At 53.8% G+C, this 16,773-nt stretch overlaps 4 protein-coding genes across 4 annotated transcripts; 1 reads left to right on the forward strand and 3 right to left on the reverse strand.

Annotated features, from left to right (window-relative positions):
* Positions 1-570: 570 nt before the first annotated feature.
* MONBRDRAFT_23493 (uncharacterized protein) lies at positions 571-2,192 on the forward strand (the record flags this gene model as incomplete). Its single annotated transcript, XM_001743632.1, has 4 exons — positions 571-945; positions 1,058-1,172; positions 1,301-1,587; positions 1,656-2,192. 4 exons carry the CDS (start codon positions 571-573, stop codon positions 2,190-2,192), a joined length of 1,314 nt encoding a protein of 437 aa, XP_001743684.1.
* A 114-nt stretch (positions 2,193-2,306) lies between these two features.
* On the reverse strand, positions 2,307-6,448 carry MONBRDRAFT_20001 (uncharacterized protein). The gene is made up of 18 exons (XM_001743880.1): positions 6,226-6,448; positions 6,056-6,132; positions 5,915-5,965; positions 5,716-5,771; positions 5,527-5,628; positions 5,321-5,441; positions 5,014-5,167; positions 4,788-4,906; positions 4,595-4,683; positions 4,308-4,497; positions 4,216-4,262; positions 3,988-4,065; positions 3,346-3,484; positions 3,171-3,250; positions 2,963-3,073; positions 2,787-2,862; positions 2,562-2,662; positions 2,307-2,463 (listed from the first exon to the last, which is right to left on the reverse strand). Exons 1-18 carry the CDS (start codon positions 6,429-6,431, stop codon positions 2,386-2,388), a joined length of 1,875 nt encoding a protein of 624 aa, XP_001743932.1. The 5' UTR covers positions 6,432-6,448; the 3' UTR covers positions 2,307-2,385.
* A 356-nt stretch (positions 6,449-6,804) lies between these two features.
* Positions 6,805-11,536, reverse strand: MONBRDRAFT_23495 (uncharacterized protein; the record flags this gene model as incomplete). Its single annotated transcript, XM_001743881.1, has 9 exons — positions 6,805-7,886; positions 8,460-8,598; positions 8,865-9,655; positions 9,797-10,624; positions 10,663-10,709; positions 10,741-10,882; positions 10,979-11,126; positions 11,243-11,302; positions 11,405-11,536. The coding sequence occupies 9 exons, from the start codon at positions 11,534-11,536 to the stop codon at positions 6,805-6,807; spliced, it is 3,369 nt and encodes a 1,122-aa protein (XP_001743933.1).
* Positions 11,537-12,255: 719 nt separating this feature from the next.
* On the reverse strand, positions 12,256-15,886 carry MONBRDRAFT_6351 (uncharacterized protein; the record flags this gene model as incomplete). The annotated part of the gene is made up of 4 exons (XM_001743882.1): positions 12,256-12,708; positions 13,943-14,468; positions 14,577-14,728; positions 15,209-15,886. The coding sequence occupies 4 exons, from the start codon at positions 15,884-15,886 to the stop codon at positions 12,256-12,258; spliced, it is 1,809 nt and encodes a 602-aa protein (XP_001743934.1).
* Positions 15,887-16,773: the final 887 nt, after the last annotated feature.

The raw sequence follows: 16,773 nt of genomic DNA on the forward strand, positions 1-16,773 counted from the left end.
CGCCATCTCGGGCGGAATCGCGAAAGGCGCTTCGCCCAGCTGGCTTTGGGGTGAGAAGCCAGGCGCGCCTTCAAAAAAAAGCGACCCGACGGGGCCGGGCGTGCTTTGGCGCGACCCGTTGTTGGGCCGAGTTTCAATTGATATCTACCAGATCCATCGAACGCAAGCATCCATATTCATGATGAGCCGACCAGCAAGATCCACTACCCTGGCCCCTCGTCCACAAAATCATGCGAAGCGGCCTGCATCGGGCCCTCCGTCAAGAGCATGCTGCCTCACCGCGCGACGACAAGGGCAACAAGAAAAAAAAAAATAGAGGAAACGAATGGAGCCAAAATCCGTCGTCAAGCGAGTTTGCTAACAACTGTAAAACACAACACGTGTTTTCTTGTGCTTTTTCCGATGTCATCCTGTTTTTGTTGTTGTTGATGTTGTTGTTTTGTTACATCCGATGTATTTTGTGGGCGAACAAGCAGTCAAGCACCAAGACAGTTTGAGATCTTGGAGCTCGGATCATCACGCGGAGGTGCTGTTTCCTTGCGATCAAGGTCTGTGCGACGGTCGGTCACCATGCGGGCTTTGTCCTTTGTGGCGCTGCTGTTGCTGGCAGCAGCAGCCATGGGTGGTACCATACTGGCGCCTGTGCCTCCCAAAGGATGGAACAGCTGGAACGTGTTTGAATGGAACGGCGGCAACTTCTCCGAGGCCGAGTTTCGCGAAACAGCCCAGGCCATGGCCAAGGTGCTGCTCCCGTTTGGCTACGACACCATCACTGTGGACGAGTTCTGGGAATCAGCCAACGCAGCCGCAGGTTTGAGTGGCTCCATCGATGAATATGGTCGTGCCCTTCCTGATCAGCGCCTGTGGCCATCGGCTGCGCAAGGCCAAGGCTTCAAGCCCATGGCGGATTTGGCCCATAGCCTAGGCCTGCAGTTTGGCATTCACGTGAGTGCGAGCTGGAGACTCTTGACATGTCTGAAAGCAGTGGTCTGGAGGTTATTTTGTCACTCTCTGGGGTGCTCAGCTCAACCATCGCCATCCTGAACTTGTGGCGCAGGTTCTGCACACGATCCCCACCGATGCCATCAACGCCAAATCGCCCATTCTGAACGGCTTTGGCTACACTGTTGATCAGATCGCTGTACCTCACCCCTGCCCGTGGAACACCGGTTGTACGTTTGCAAACTTTTCTGTTTTGATTGATTTGCATTGAGTCAAGTCCACGAGTGTCGTGGTCGGATCAGCATGCTTTCCAAACGAAAGGCAATTCTATTCTAAGCTGGCATGTACCTCGGCACAGGGTTTGGCGTGAACATGAGTCACCCGGCTGGACAGGCGTACATCAATAGCCTTTATGAGCTTTACGCTTCCTGGGACATTGATTTCATCAAGAACGATTGCACATTCGGATCCAACCTCGATGTGTCCAACATCCGGGCTGTGCGCATTGCAATGGACCGCACTGGCCATGATTTTGTCTACTCCCTCTCGCCCGGTGACACGGCAACTTTCGACAAGGCACTGCTCGTCAGTAGTTTGGCAAACCTATATCGTGTCACCGGTGACTGGCACGGCGGAGACTATACAGTACGTTTGCGTCGTCTTCCGCACGTCCTGAATAAGATCGCCTGCCTGACTGGCTGGATCGTATTTAGGAGCACTTTCAGATTGCCGCCGAAGTTCACACACTTATTCAAGCACCTGGCAGCCAGGGGTATTCGTGGCCAGACTTGGACATGCTCTCCAATACTCTGGCCAATGATGCCGACCAGCGCTTTCAGATGACGCTTTGGTGCATGGCGCGTTCCCCCCTTATTATTGGCACCGATATCCGCAACGCCACTGCCCAAGACCTGTGGTACTACACAAACCGAGATCTACTGGCCATCAATACCCATTCCAAAAACAACCAGCCCCTCAATGCTACAGCTAGTGACGGCTCCAGCAATGCCTATGCCTGGTCCGCTGTAAGCACGACGCAAAGCGATAGCTATTATCTTGCCCTCTTTAACAACGGTGGTGTCAACATGACCGTTACGGCAGATGCTCGGGCTGTCATCGGCGAACGGGCCTGCCGTGCCCGTGACCTGTGGTCCAACACCACAATAGCCAATTTTGGCCACGCAGGACAGTTCTCGGCTTCTTTGAACCCCCATGCGTCAGTTGTGTGGCAACTCGACCAGTGCCAGTAGTTTGCTGGTGCCCTGGGCTCTTTGTACTGCACGCGCACGGCGAATGGCTGTTGTGAACCCGGAGACAAGGGAAGAAATCTATTTGAAGTGCGATGGGACAGGTCTCGCCCGTTTGACATTGTCAGATAGATTGCGTTCTCAAAGTTGGGATGGACAACAAAACACAAAGCATGTCGCCGAAAGCTCAGCTTCCTCAATCTGATGCGAGTGACTTGGTCTGGATGTGGTAGACATCAAGGTCGGCCGCCGTCACCGTTGACGGGCTATCACTCTATGTACACGTTGAAACCCAAGAGCCATGGTTGTAAGCGAGGAAAACACTCGCCCAACTTGGGAAAAAGACCACACCACTAGCCCACCAGCCCTTACCATCAGCTCTTTGCCTGCGAAGGACTTTGGGAATGCCATGACGTCGCGCAAGCTGCGCGCCCCCGCCGCACGACTGAGCATCAGGACCAGACGATCAAATCCTATCGGGTCCACGACGGCGGATATTGAAACACCGGTAGAGGGAGTGTGTTAAATCAGAGGGCGCCCAAGCAAGGACGCCAACCGAGCTCCACAACGATTGGCTGGCAATTCATTGAAACTTACCAAGCGCAATGCCTGCATGAGGCGGAGCCCCATACGCCAGCGCTTGCAAGAGCTGTTCAAACACTTTGGGATCGTCCTAATGAAACGAAAAAAAAAAAAACATAAAAGAAACATGAAAATGCCTGCACAAAGGCTTGATTTTTCTGCTTTGCTTCTCATGGGCCAAAAGGTCTCACCTGCAGGACATGATCGATGATGTAGCGCTGCAGCTCGGCATCGTGGATTCGCACGGAGCCGCCGCCCAGTTCCACGCCATTCATCACGAGATCATAGTGCTGTGCGCGCACCTGTAGCCCACCACCATACCAAACACGTCATTGTCACAATACGATATGCGATGTTTTTGCTTGAATGACACCCGCTTCAGGGCCATGCACAACACACCTTCATAGGCTCCGTCTCCAAATAGGCAATATCGTCAGGATGGGGTGCCGTGAACGGGTGGTGGCAGGCTTGGATGCGTGCTGCCAGTCGTACCATGTCCACAATTGCTTGACGTCAGCACAAACGTCGTCGTCACAAAAGATACTTCTCGCCTGTTCTCGCGTGCTAAACTTACAGCTATTCAACTCGTGTTGCTCAAACATGGGGAAGTCATACACCCAGAAAATATCCAGCTGCTCATCATCCAACTTGAGCAGATCATGTTCCGCAAGGATTTGAGCAATATACAAGCGCAGCTTCCCCAGTTGCTCTTGCTAAACAGGGATGGGGGACAAAGGGCACGGCAAAGAGTGAATGAAGGCGTCACCATATAGCGCCACGGCATGCTGAGCCGATGGACATTCAGTCAAAGGCCCGAAAGTTTGATTTTGTTCAAAGAAATGGTCGTGCGCATACGCTACAACGGCAGGCTGTGCCACACGGCATCTTACCGCAACACGCCGTGGCCCCGAAACCAGAATCAACACATCGTGTGCTTCGGCATGCATACGCTCCAACAGACGTGCCTGTCGCTCTCATTCACCGAGTGATTGATGATGCAGAAGCTTGGGGTGTGCAGGTACACTGCCGCGCCTACCGTGTGATTTGCGTCAAGATGCTTCCGCAGTGGACCAGCAATTGTACCTTCAGCAGTCACGGGACAGATCAGGACGCCCTATGTTTGACAAAGAGCAATATCATCCGGCGCAGAGTTGCCACGTTTTGAGCAGACTTGAGAAGCCAAGACCAATGGCCCCAGAGCTTCACATCAGGTCACAATAGACTGTTGCATGCCGAGCCCCACACCAACCTCCATGCCCATGCCCCGCGCGTGCTGTTGCAAGGCATCAATGCGCTTGCGTGTAAATGCCGGCTAAGTAATGTGGGAGGCGTATCAGGAAGACTCCGCGCGAATGAGGCCAGAGGCAGGCTGCGTCAGCCAAGCTCTCAGACAACGGGCCGAAATTTCACAGTGGCGAGAGCATGACTTGGACGCGCATTTCACCTGTGCTTGATCTGCACGCAGGGCAATCACAGCAAAATCCTTCTGATCTCCCGCGCAAGCCACCTATCCGCGGAAGATGTGGTTGGTAAAACCATCAAGCTGCGCATGTTTGGCTCTCAAAGCGGGACGACCCTGTGACAAGAGGCACGAGCGCATGGCAGAGTAACAAAAAAACAAAACAAAAGCCGTCGCAATCCAACCCACATGGCCACAATTGAGAAGCTCTGGCGTTACATCTTGAAGCAGCATGTCGAATCGTCGGTCTGGTTTATCCGACCCATACTGGCGCAACATACAGGGAGCGACTGAGTTGACAAGGATTGAATCGATGACTGATGATGGAGGCGTTGAGAACGGATGGAATGCACTTCAGAATCACCTGACTCATAGCTTCGTGGAAGGTGAGCCTCTCAAAGGGCCGGGCCGTGTCTATCCAGTCCTGTAGCACATGCTTGACCACCTTTTCCACTACGATCAAGCCGAGGGTAGACATGCCCCGCATCGTGAGTTGCTGCTTCATCTGGCACGCTGTCAGCAGACACTCGCGGGGCGAGTGCAGAGTGGCGACTAACTGAGCTCCATAACCTCGGCCTGGCCGGCAAAGGCCATCTCCAAATCCAGCTGTGTAAACTCCGGCTGGCGATCCATACGCCCGCCTTCATCACGGTAGCACCGGGCGAATTGATAATACCTATCATGCGCCCCAGAGCATCAAAGTCAGAAACTGGCACGATGGTCAAGCGAGGCGCGCTCTCCCGCCATGGGCAACGTGCTTGGGGCTGGCCCAAATGGTCATACCGATCAATGCCGCCCACCATGAGCATTTGCTTATACTGTTGCGGTGACTGAACAAGAGCATAAAATTTGCCGGGCATTTGCGTGGGCACGAGAAATTCGTTGGCACCTCCCGGTGTGCGCTTGAACAGCGTCGGCGTCTCCACTTCCAAGAATCCTGTATGATTTGATACCAACGGGAGCAACGTGTCAAGATTGAGAAAGTCCCGGACGACTGCTATGAAATTGCCGCTTACAGATCCTCCTGAGCTGGCGCTGGGAGAGAGCTCATTCGAGCGGTTGACAACTGAAGCAAATTTTGAGTACTTGCCGTTGTCGTTGAGAGCTGCACGGAAGCGGGTGCTTAGCTTGTGGCGCAGGCGCAGGGCGTCCTGAAGCACTGCTCTTCGCAGGTCCAATGGGCGGTGTCGAAGGCGAGTGTCCTCAAGTGGCTAGCGGCGAGAAATCCCGGCGCAGCACAGGTCATCTGGGCCCGATTTGAGGCGCTGCTCAATTGGACAAAGCGGCGCAGGTTACCTGATCGTGAAGGGAGGCTGGGCGAAACGGAAGGGAAGCTGCTCGGCTCAGCTCTTCGGCCCTCTTTGAGCAGATTTCAAGGTCTGTCAACTCGAGGCTTGACTGAGCCCGTCCAACAATTCACGTGAGAAGAACCGAGTAAACTCCAGCTCTAGAGTAATACGCCGTTTGTAATCTTGGCCGGCGCACCTGCTGATCGTGATGGGTGCTTCGACGAGCACTGTCGGGCCGAACACACACTTCGCCTGCAGCACCCGCAGGAACCGGAGCCCAAAACGTCAACCAATTTGGAAAATTTTCCCACGATGAACGCAAGCTGGCCAAACCACTTCCAATCCAGGCAGCGGGCTGATTCTCAGCATTGCTGGCTGATCGTTTCAGTTTGTACCTTCAATAGCAAAGACGGACTCGATGCTGGTTTTGGCAAGCAGGTGCATGTCTACAGATCCGAAAAACAAAGCAATGGAGCTGCTTGAGTAAAGGCAATGCTCGATAGCAGCGCCAAGCCCAAGACCACGCAAGAACGCACCTGGTCCAGTAGCTTTGACCTGAACGCGGCCGGTGGCATCACGTAGCGTGACAAAGAGAAGATCATCGCCGGCTTTCCTGCATGACTCATTTTTTTCCAGACCAGTCGACAGTACCAAGATGTGAGTGAGAAGCGCCCATGGCGAGCATGCGACAAGGTCCGACCCACACCTAATGGCTTCGACCCAGCCTGCAACCCGCACTTGCTGCTTGACGTGCTTGGTCAGATCCCCACACATGTGGGTCCGATAAGTGCCAGTGCCCCGTTCCGTGGAGCCTGCCCTTACCCCAGTCCTGGCCGGCAGTCCGCGCCAACCAGTGGGGGCGGGGGTTAAGGCCGCTCGCAGGCGCCCAAGGCCAAGCAACCGAGCGAGCATTGTGTGCAAGAATTTCTTTTGCCAAAATTGCATGCTGACAATTCGTTCGTCGGTGTGCTGTAGTCCATGTGACCAGCGTTTTTGCATAACACCTTCCTGATTGTGTCCGAATGTCTGCTCTCATTCATGCATCGAATGTGTGTCGTGTGGCACAGGAAAAGACGAAGTAGAGCCCCTTGGTCAACTACAAACGACGGACACGCACAAGCCTAATCAAGGAGACAATCTACAAGGCGAACAAGACTTAGTTTGCACAGCAGGGCTTTAAAAGAAGGATGCGTACATATTATTATTGATAGTATTACCCGCGCTCAAGCTGCATGTACATAGCATGCAAAACAAAGTGTGCTTGTACATCGGCCTTGGTTGGTGCTCAGGCCTCGCTGAGATGTCGTACATACACTTCTGAATCGTAGAGGGTGTGAATGATGGAAGTTGCCGCGGAGAGGCTTTGCACAAAACTTAACGTCGATGGCCCAGAGAGTACCGAACCCACAACATCGCCATAGGCAGCATAGTGAGGGAAGGTGCCCTTTTGCAGGCGCTGGAGTGTGGACAGGCTTTGCCGACTCCAGGCAGAGGGGCCCACCCGTTCGACACCTGCGTCGGTCAAGCGCAACGAGTTGCCCTCAACAAAGGCAAGTGACAAGACGTAGGCTATCAGTCTGGCACACAATCGCAGTCGGTGCGGCAATCGAGAGTCAGACGCAAGCGCGCGCGCAAACAAGTTGCCCAATGTTGGGTCCACGGCTACGTTGGCCCAATGGTCCCTAAGTTGCACGCCTGCCTGCTCACACGCGCTATAGTTTTGTGGGTCGCGAAAAAGGCGACCGAGTACAGCCAGGAGTTCAAGCCAGTAGACCACCACCACCTCTGTCTCTGGCTGTTGCCGGTAAACCACGGCCGAGAGCCCAGTGATGTGTTCATGCAAGACCGATCGCGTATCAAACATCTGCTGTTGGCGGCACAATGCAGCCCAAAGGACCAAAGTACAATCGTAGTGACGGGCCGCATTCAAGTAAACCTCTGCGCCAACCTCGGGCAGCGTGAAGTTAGCCGTCAGCGCGGCCAGGCTAGCTGCCGGCCCACCCCGTATCAAGCAAGCATTGATGGCCGCCTGGCCAAGTTGCGTGTAGAACTGAATATGGGTCATGTTGGCCGAAAGAACGGTCAGCCATGTTTCCGGTTGCAAACTCGTGCCAATGGCAGTTGACAGTACCGCCAGCCAAGGCGACACAAGCTGTGAGTTGTCACGCACGGCCAAATCCACGAGCTGCACGACGTTGGTCAGCAGAGCCGCAAGGTGTGGATCAGGGCCCTCGCAGTCCTCCACGAAGCGAGAAAAGCAGTATTCCAAATCCTGGGGTCCACGAGTATCCGCCACGCTGGCCAACAGGTGGCTGGTGAGCGTGTGTAGCTGCAGCTGCATCGCCAACCTATTGGGGTCTGCCCTGGCTGAATCAGACATGCCAAGCCCGCAGACGTTACGAAGCACTCGCAAACAAGCCCGAGTCTGGACGAATTGCCGTCAACAAAGACACAACAATCACCATAAACACATGACACGGGTATGTGTGTGTGTGAGCAAGAACTTGAGCCAGCAAACTACGACCCCCACCCCAGGCCCCTTTATCACACATCGCTCTATACAATATCATATTGGTCAAGATATAACAAGCGGTTGCTGTCGGTCCACTTACGCTCGAATAGTCATGAATGATTTGTTGGGCCGAGCAGTTGGCGCGCACCCAACCCACCAAATTCTCAAACTCATTTGGCGTCAAAGGATAGTGAAGTAAGGGTCGTGAGAGGCACCTGGCCACGGCATTTGTATGCCGTTCCAAGAAGTGCGCGTGGCCCATTGCCATCAAAATGCTCATGAGATAGCAGAACACTTGGTTGGGCGCATCCGGCTCCCTCGGTGGCGTGCAGAGACAACAGATCAAACTCAGCATCTCAGCAGCTGGGTGTGTACCATGGTCTAAAGCTCTTCGCAGCGCTGTTACCATGCTCCATGGCAGTTCGTACTGTGACCACGGAAGCGGTTGCAAAACTTGTGCATAAACGCTGAGCACGTTGCCATCAGCAATATGGTCGACATTATGAAGATACCAGCGGAGGACAGCACTGAGCTGCGTTGACAGGCGGTGCTCTGCTTCTCCATCGCCTAGCAGTTGCACAAATTGGGTCAAAACCTAGCGTCCCACCAAGCACCCCAATTCACATATGAGTCGACAGTCAAAAAATTTTGCATGGGGCATCAAAGGCAGCACTAGCAACCTTATGAGCAGTCTGGTTCATGGCGGCCTGCCGCCAGGGAATTTGCCGACCGTTATCCGGCCCGCTTGGCAAAGGATGAGGCATTGTTCCAAAGACTAGGTTGACCAAGACAGGCAAGCGCTCGGACTTGGCCTCACTCGCTAAGAACCGCACCACCTTGAAAATGACTGAAAAAACGGACACGACAATGTCACCCCAGACATCTGGAATGCTAGCCCCTTGCCGGCGCATGCTGGAAAAGGTTTCCTCAAACATGGTGAGAGCTTGGTCGGCTTCGGCAGCCCCGAGGGGGTTCCTGTCAAGATGTGCTGCGACCTCTTGCCAGGCGCCTGAGAACCCGTGTCCAAGCCGACCCAATTGCAAGAGCTCACTCAGCGACTGGGAGAACGCCCGCGGCAAGCCAAAAGCCAGGCAGGTCAAATAAGCTAGTTGGTGCTTCTCCACCAGGCTGGGTGCGGGGCATGCCTGTGCCGCTTGTAGCGCTTCGGAGAGCGCTTGCTGCAGCGCCACACACTCCTCTGCAACACCGTGGGTTGCCAGAAAAGCGCTCACATCAAAAAGTGTCAGCAGATGATCAAGAACGGCTTGGTTGGCTGGAGTCAGACACTTGGACAGAGCGGCATATGTGGCCACAAATGCCGAGGGCTCGGGTGGACGCAGCAGAGGCAGCAGGGTGGGACTTGCGCTCGGATGCGTCAAACAGAACTGGGCGATTGAGAGTTGGAGTTCACTCGGACGTTCAATGATGCTACTCAGCTGGGCTGTCACGAGCTGCTGCATCCGAGCAAAGGGGGCGTATTGACCCACAACACCCTGGCCATGCAACAACATAAGCTGAACCAGTTGCCACGCCTGAGGAGCTCGTTCGGGCGCGGATTGAAGCTCGGCTACCACTTGCTGCAGCACATGTGCTGCCTGGCATAAGCTATTGGTGACGCTAGAGTCTAAGGGCCCCCCGTGCCACGCCAAATTGATTCGTGAATGTGATCACGCGGCCATAGATCGTGCACAGGCGAATGAAACAGACATTGGGCCTTAGAGCGCGGGATGGGTGGTTTCAATTGCCCAAAAGTGACCGGACGTACCTTTGAGCATCGCGCTGGCCTCTTCTCGATTGCAACTCAAGCTGGTTTGAGTGTGCTCATCGAGCTCGGCTGCTCGAAACGAGGCGCGCAGCTTAGCTGGGTGCAAGCATTTAGCGCCCCGTATGCAAGTCTTCTTTCCCTCAAAAATCTTTTCCTTCAAGCGATAGAGCTGTGAAAGGAGGGCCAAATACTCGTCATCAATGTGCTGTGCTTTCTCCACATTAAAAAAATGTTGTTGTGCCTGCGCCTGGAACGTCTGCAAGCTGGCTGCTACTGGATGATCAGGTGACGCGAGCAGTGCGTCCTCGTCGTTAAGGATGGCTTTCAGAGGCTCCCATTGCTGTAGTTTGGCCTCTCGACACTCTGACTCGCTTTGCAGAGAAGCTTGCAGCCGAACAATGTGCAAATCCACATGGGCGTCAGAAGCTGTGGCGTCGTGCCGACTTGTAAATACAAGTCCAAGCCGCTTGAGTGTGTCAATGCCGGCAGGTACAGGACCCAACTCGACCTCTTGAAAGAGCTCCCCAAACGAAGAAGTTGTCAAACCACGAAGGTCGAGCGTCAGTAGGCGTGCCAAAGCCTCACGATCCGTGTTTGTTCGCAAGGCGTCCTTGGACACGACGCGCTCCTGCACTGCTGGATCTGCTAGGACGCTAGCAACGCCACGGACTTGCTTCGCCAGCAATGAACGTTGCTCGACTGCTAGCTGCTCAGCCAGCACGCGTGCTGCCTCAACCAACTTGGGTACTTGAGCGGCACGCTCAGCCAGGAAACGATAGCCAAAACAAAGGTGCTTGTGGCCCAGATGGGGGCCCTCCGCCCCATCTCCTGCCGTGCCCAGCAGAAAAAGATGGCCAAGCACGCACCAGGAGATCGCCAGTAGGTCTGTGGGAAGGCGCTGATGAAGAACGACCTGTGCCCAGTGGTTGATCAAGGGGTCGGACAAACGAAGACCGTTCTGGTTGCAAATTTTGGCCGCCGATTTGCGAGGTTCAGCCAAGGCCTGGGCGCCCATTTTGCGCAAAAGAGGCAATCCATGGATTGTATCCAAGAACAAGCCCATAAAGAGAAGATGCGGGCAATCATCTGCGTAGCGTCAAGAAAAAAACAAGTTTGAGCGATATGAAGAACAGCCCCTAGCCAACGCGGAGTCCGAGGCGAGTTCGAGATGGCGTGACCCACCGTAAGAAGGTTGTCGAAGCGTGCCGCTCACATAAGCCAAACTTGGCAGCGGTGGTCCGCTCAAGGATTCCGTCATCCAGCTCAGAACGCCACGTTCACGATTATCATGAGAATGCCAGGCTTGGCCGAGATACTCCTGCAGTGGGGCCTTTTTCAAGATGGATAAGGAGGGAGTGAAAAGAAAATCATGAGGCATATGTGGCCAAAACCATAGACACGGACGTAAATGGCCCAGCAGACAAGGAATCGGCTGTAAGAACGTACAAGTACATCCCACGTGTGGGTGGTATGCCGCCAACTCAGGCCTAAAAGTAGGTTGACCACCTAGGAACGAGACGATAGTCAACGCTCAGTGAGGTGACAGCGACAAAAGGATCTACACTGAAGAAACTGCTTTTGCATGAGCGAAAGGAGGAGGCCCTATACCTGGCGCCAAGAGGTTTGTTGTTCCCATTGCGGAACGCGAACGATAATTGCAAGCCAAAAGCGAGCCAGCTTGACCATGGCGGGGCGGTGGGACTCGGCCCCCGATGCGCGCGGCACGAGAGCCACAGGCATGAGTTGCGCAAAGGTTGGCGCGTGTGTCAGTTGGTATTGAACCACCCCACACAACAACTCAGCAGCCTTTAAATCCACATTAGATTTGCCTGCCGTACCACTCGAGCGCAGTGAAAACCCCCAAGCAACCGGGCTAGAAGCATTTCCGTTTGAGTCTTGAAAGAGAGCTCCAACGAGTGGCGCCAAAACCTTGAAGACGCCGTCGTTGGTTCGGTCGGCCAACGCAAGCGTTGGCACGAGGTGTAGCAACAATTTGAGTGTTGCACCCGGGGGTGCCTGAGCCTGCAGAGGCTTCAAAACCCCTTGTAGCGTCGCTTCAACGTTTTGCGCCAATACAAACGAAGGAGACATGGTTGACGCCACAAAACAGGCCATAGCATCGCCTGCACTCAGAAGCTTGGCAAGAGAAGCCTGCGTTGTTAAATCGTGTGTAGGGTTGCCCCACAAATGCAGGCGCAACAAGACAGACCAGAGTGCTTGCGCCACCTTCTCATGCTCTTTGGTTGAGGCTTGCAAATGAATGCCCCATGCCCGCAGGATTGCGATGGCTAGCTCGCGCTGATGCTCGCGAGATATGTAGAGTCTCGCACTGTCAAGAACGAGCAACAAGAAAACACGAAGGTTTGTGGTTCATGCAAGAACGTGTGGCAAGAAGAACAAAGGAGAGACAAAGCTTAGAAGGCGAATCGGCAGTGCGCATGCCATGTCAAGCAATGGACCTACCCCTGGATTGGCGAGTCACGGCGCTCGCGATCACGAGCAAGCTGTCCTTCAGGCGCGCCCCAGGACTCCTCCGCCGTGCAGCTGGCGCGTAGATCCAGTTGAGAGAAGTCAAGATCGGACAAGACGTGGATGGCCAGGTTGAAGGCCACTGAAGTGCTGGGCATGGCCAAAAACTCTTGAAGAATGGTCAAGTCGGAGCGAGTCGGAACCCAAGAATTCCAGGGCAAGTGCTTGAAAATGTAGAGGGGTCTCTGACCACCAACCTCCCTCAAGGCCGCAACACGTGACAAAACGTTGGACAGCATCGGGCTGTATCGCACGCAAATGTTGCGGAGTGCATCGCGGCCATCACGCAGAGCAGACGTGCGCGTACTCTCACAGACAATTGCGAGATGAATAATCTCGCCAACCACTGCATCAGCCAAGACCAGGTTGTGGAGGGGGTCGCTCTGGTTCCGTCGAGATGCAGGCAGGTGTGGTCATTGTTTGATTTGTTTTGGTTTGGAAGGAACAAGGAGAAACACACGCGTGAGAGAGACGGACAGAGCTCAGCCCTGACCTACAATTCGTTCGTGCTGCTCTACTGCTTCATGTTGCGTTGCACTCACCCCAGGGCGAAAAAGCAATTGACCCAGAAAGCTGAACAGATATTGCAAGTGGTCTGGGCTTGTTCCGTGTGGACCGACAATCCATCTATAACGTCAGCATACAGGCATGAGAGTCATCTGACCATAATGGGCTCGCACGCGTAGACAAATGCTGTCGAAGACCTACTGGCGCGCAGAGCCGTTGTTGATGGCGTCAACCCACGCCAATGCCAAGTTGCCTTCCAGCTCGACGGCACCATCCTTCGAGCAAGCAAAAGCAAAGTGATGATATTTGCACCCAGGCGAATCGGCAGTCAGTCAAACGAGGTGTTCGCTTTGCAAAAAGAAACTGGTCAGTCCAGTCCATCCTGTTCACAGTGTCACCCACCGAGTATACCCAGGCAAAGGCACGCCAATGAAGAGCCTTAGACCCTGCATGCCAGGGAAGGCCAACGCTGAAGGAGCTACCAACACGATAACGTGCTGCAGGGACAAAAAAAAAAAAAAAAACACACACAATTTGAAAGCGAGTGAGTGTGATGCGAGACAAAGTTGCTCATTCTTCTCAAGGACCACACCTTGATGCAAAACCTTCAGCGCGTTCCACAATGCATCATCCACTTCGGCCTAGAAGATAGGCCATGAATGATGGACAACCCAAAAATCAGCAATTGGGCTTTTGGTGCACGATGCTGGGCTAGTGCGGAAGTGCTGCACCCCATCGTAGAACCAAAACCAAAAAAAAAAAAAAAAAAAAAAAGAGAGAGAAAACGAGAAAAGCACAGCACAGGCAGCGATTGTTTTGATCTGCCCAAAAGCAAAAAGGGTCCAGGTGTTGAGCATTAAATCAGAGAAATGATTTGTCTCACTTGAAGGCTTGGCAAATCTGTTGGCGAAATCCGAATTGCATCAGAATTGCCTTGAGCTTTTGTAATGAACTCATAAAACTCGCCCATGAGTTTAAGACTCTGCATGAGTGAAGGGTGAGCACATAGCAAAAGGAAACGAAAAGGAAGGGGGGCAGGGTGTGAAAGCAGGGCACAAAGCCAATCCAGACCTATAAAGAAGTCATACAGGCACAATTGCAGCCACGCACCTCGGTGATGAGTTGGGCAATCAACTTTGCGAAATATCGATGACGGCTGCGATACGGATCTTGAAAAGCGCTGCCAAGGATCTGAATCAATGTGGACACCAAAACAGAAATGCGCTGAAACTCTTCCAGGCTCAGGGTACCTACAGGCCAGCACGCAACGGCATCAGGTTGAATGGCAGAGCCCGGAAAGCCAAACAGAAACCAACCGGAAACGGTAAAGATGCGGTTGAGGATGTTTTTGATGGGCAGCTGCGTCAAAATCGCCAGGCAATCTTCCTCGTCCTGGACAAGTAGAGCTACGTTGGCATCCATCAACGAATGACCGTCGCTGTCGAGTAGCAGAGCGTCAGATCCGCTGCTACTCAGGCGTTGGCTTGACTCAACTTCTTCGCCGTCAAACTGGACAACGGGTTGAAGAAACAGCCAGATCATCGCCAAGGCATGATCGAACGCGGTGTGATTTTGTAGGAAGTCGGGGGGCAGCTGTATCAAGTCTGCAAAGGCCTCTGCGTGGCCGGCATGAAAGCTGTTGAAGTGCAAACAGGCGGGTGTGTAAACTTGAGCACTTGCAAACTCGCCCAAAGCTCTGGTACTTGCACAGCCCCCCCTGCCTCTTTGATCGCAGATGGCTTACTGAAGGATGTGATTGAGGAGGAATCTGTGATCTGCCATCGTGCCAATCAGCAACAGGGCTGACATGGTATATCGTAGCCAGGCCTGAAGCTCATCCGCGATGGTGATGCTGTCGTCCGGATGCCGCGCAAAGTAGGCCAAAACATCCAATGTCTGTGGTACGAGGATGATCGGCCCGTATGCATGCAAAAAAACAGCCCTTGTCAGCAAATAGTCATCACCCATCACCTTCTCGAGCAACACTCTTCATTGAAACAAGATGGCCAGCTCATGCTGACTGCTCACCTCGCGCAGCTGTTGGCAATCACGGCTGTGCTGCTCGCTTACGGGTACGGCCAAGAAAGAGATTGCTTCGTCCAGGGATATTTGCGTGCGCCAGCTCACGTTTTGTGCCAGCATCTGTTGTCATAGCCCAAAAAAAAAAAAATTGATAGAATAAGGCCATGCATTGATGACAGCAAGACACTCGAGTTGTAGCCTGTAACATGTTGGAACATACGTTGCGCAAGTAAAGCTGGACCGCATATCGAGCCACGCTGGCTTGAAAGCTAAATCAACCCCGATATCAAAAAGCACAGACACAATGAGATGAGAGGGGACACACTTTTGAGAGCACGAAAGGATTGGCTGCACCAGGTTGATGGCCAAGAACACCCAATTTTCAAAAACGCACGTAGCGCGCATCGCCTCGTCAAAGATAATGTTGCGACACAAACGTAGATCGTCACGAAGACTAGCGTGAACGGCTTGATCATAGGTGGTTGTCTCGTAGGTCACTGTCTCGGACAGACGAACTTTGTCACCACAACGATCTGAGGCTACGACGGAGTCTTGTCCTTTGATCCACAATTGTTCGCTATGCGTCTGAATCAAGCGAGCCGAATTGGTCACACTCTGTTGCGCACGCTTGACCTGAGCTTTGGCTGCGATATAGGAGCAGATTAACTCGTAGAGAGGATGAGTTTGACGGAGACCGTTTTCGAGAAAGTGGTCCACCTCATCCTGCACGTGGCGTAGCTGTGGAAGAGGTACCAACATCTCACGCTCGTCAATAGACAATGGATGTGGTAGGTCTTCCCAGACCAGGACATTTGCTGCTGCGAGGCCTGGTCGTGCCTCAAGAATCACCGAGGCTTCGGGTGGAACGAGCGAGCGCTGTGCCAGTGGGCCTACAGCCACCTGAGTGCCTTCGGGTGCGGCAATGGAAGCTTCGGGTGTCTGTTCACGAGCTTGAGTTGCAACTCGAGCCGAAGGTTCTGCGGTTTGAGCGTCTGCTACAGCCTCTTCTGCTAAGGGTGGTGCGGTGGCCATAGCATGACTGGCAAGTGCAGCCGTGCTTCCAGGCAAGACTGTCGCGGGCGCCCCCGTTGTCGATGCCGGGTCAAGTGGGCGGATCAAAGGAGGCGCTGGGCGCGTGGCAGCAGCCCCCACCAGAGACAGTGAAGGTGACCCCACCTCGGCTGGAGCAGCTGGTCTCGACGAGGTCGGTGACAATGAGGTTTCGTCCGCAGTCGCGGCCGGGGCACTGGCTGTCGGTGAGACTGGGGATGAGATTGCTACCTCGTTCGGTGACAAGTTGGTGCTTGCGACCGATGGTGTATCCACCGGCCGACGTTGCTCGTGGGGCTGTGTTGAAAGCTCCGGCCGAGACGCTTTGGCCTGGCCTTGAGCCTGAACCAATGACTGGGATTCAGATTGGGACGTTTTGGCCTGAGGCTTGGCCTGAGGCTTGGCCTGAGGCTTGGTCTGAGGCTTGGCCTGAGGCTTGGCCTGGACAAATACAGTCAAAAAACACCCAGGCAGTTGTCAGGACAATCCGCACCGCTCTTTCTCTCTCTCTTTCCCTCTTTCTCTCTCTCTCTGCCTCCTTTCTCCTTTCCTTGGTCGCTTCAAAAGAATAAAATGAAAAGGTAAAAAGCATGGACCACAGGTGAAGCTAATGTACCTTTGGCTTGAGCTTGGGCTTCGTTGCTTCCATGGCGAAGGTTTGATCCCAGATCAAATTGCCAAGCTCGTCAACGAGAGACAGACAAGGTGCTATGGCACCCGCTGCTACTTCGAAAGTCTTGCAAGGGCTGATTGCAGAGAAACTCAGGCGCGATGATAAGGTGCCATCATGGCTCGTCTGAGGTCAGCCGAAGCCTGTTGTGGTCCTGACCTCACCACGCTCACTTGCACTTGCACACACTCGTACATCC

This window comes from Monosiga brevicollis, genomic scaffold (assembly GCF_000002865.3).
Source record: "Monosiga brevicollis MX1 MONBRscaffold_4 genomic scaffold, whole genome shotgun sequence".
Taxonomy (NCBI): Eukaryota; class Choanoflagellata; order Craspedida; family Salpingoecidae; genus Monosiga; species Monosiga brevicollis.

Excerpts from the sequence above, each read along its gene's own strand:
- MONBRDRAFT_20001 (XM_001743880.1), bottom strand. The coding sequence starts at position 6,431 with ATGCTCGCTCGGTTGCTTGGCCTTGGGCGCCTGCGAGCGGCCTTAACC. Across the intron at positions 3,251-3,345 it reads GCAACACGAGTTGAATAGCT|CACGCATCCAAGCCTGCCAC; the intron begins GTAAGTTTAGCA and ends TACGACTGGCAG. Across the intron at positions 3,074-3,170 it reads TGGAGACGGAGCCTATGAAG|GTGCGCGCACAGCACTATGA; the intron begins GTGTGTTGTGCA and ends GGTGGGCTACAG.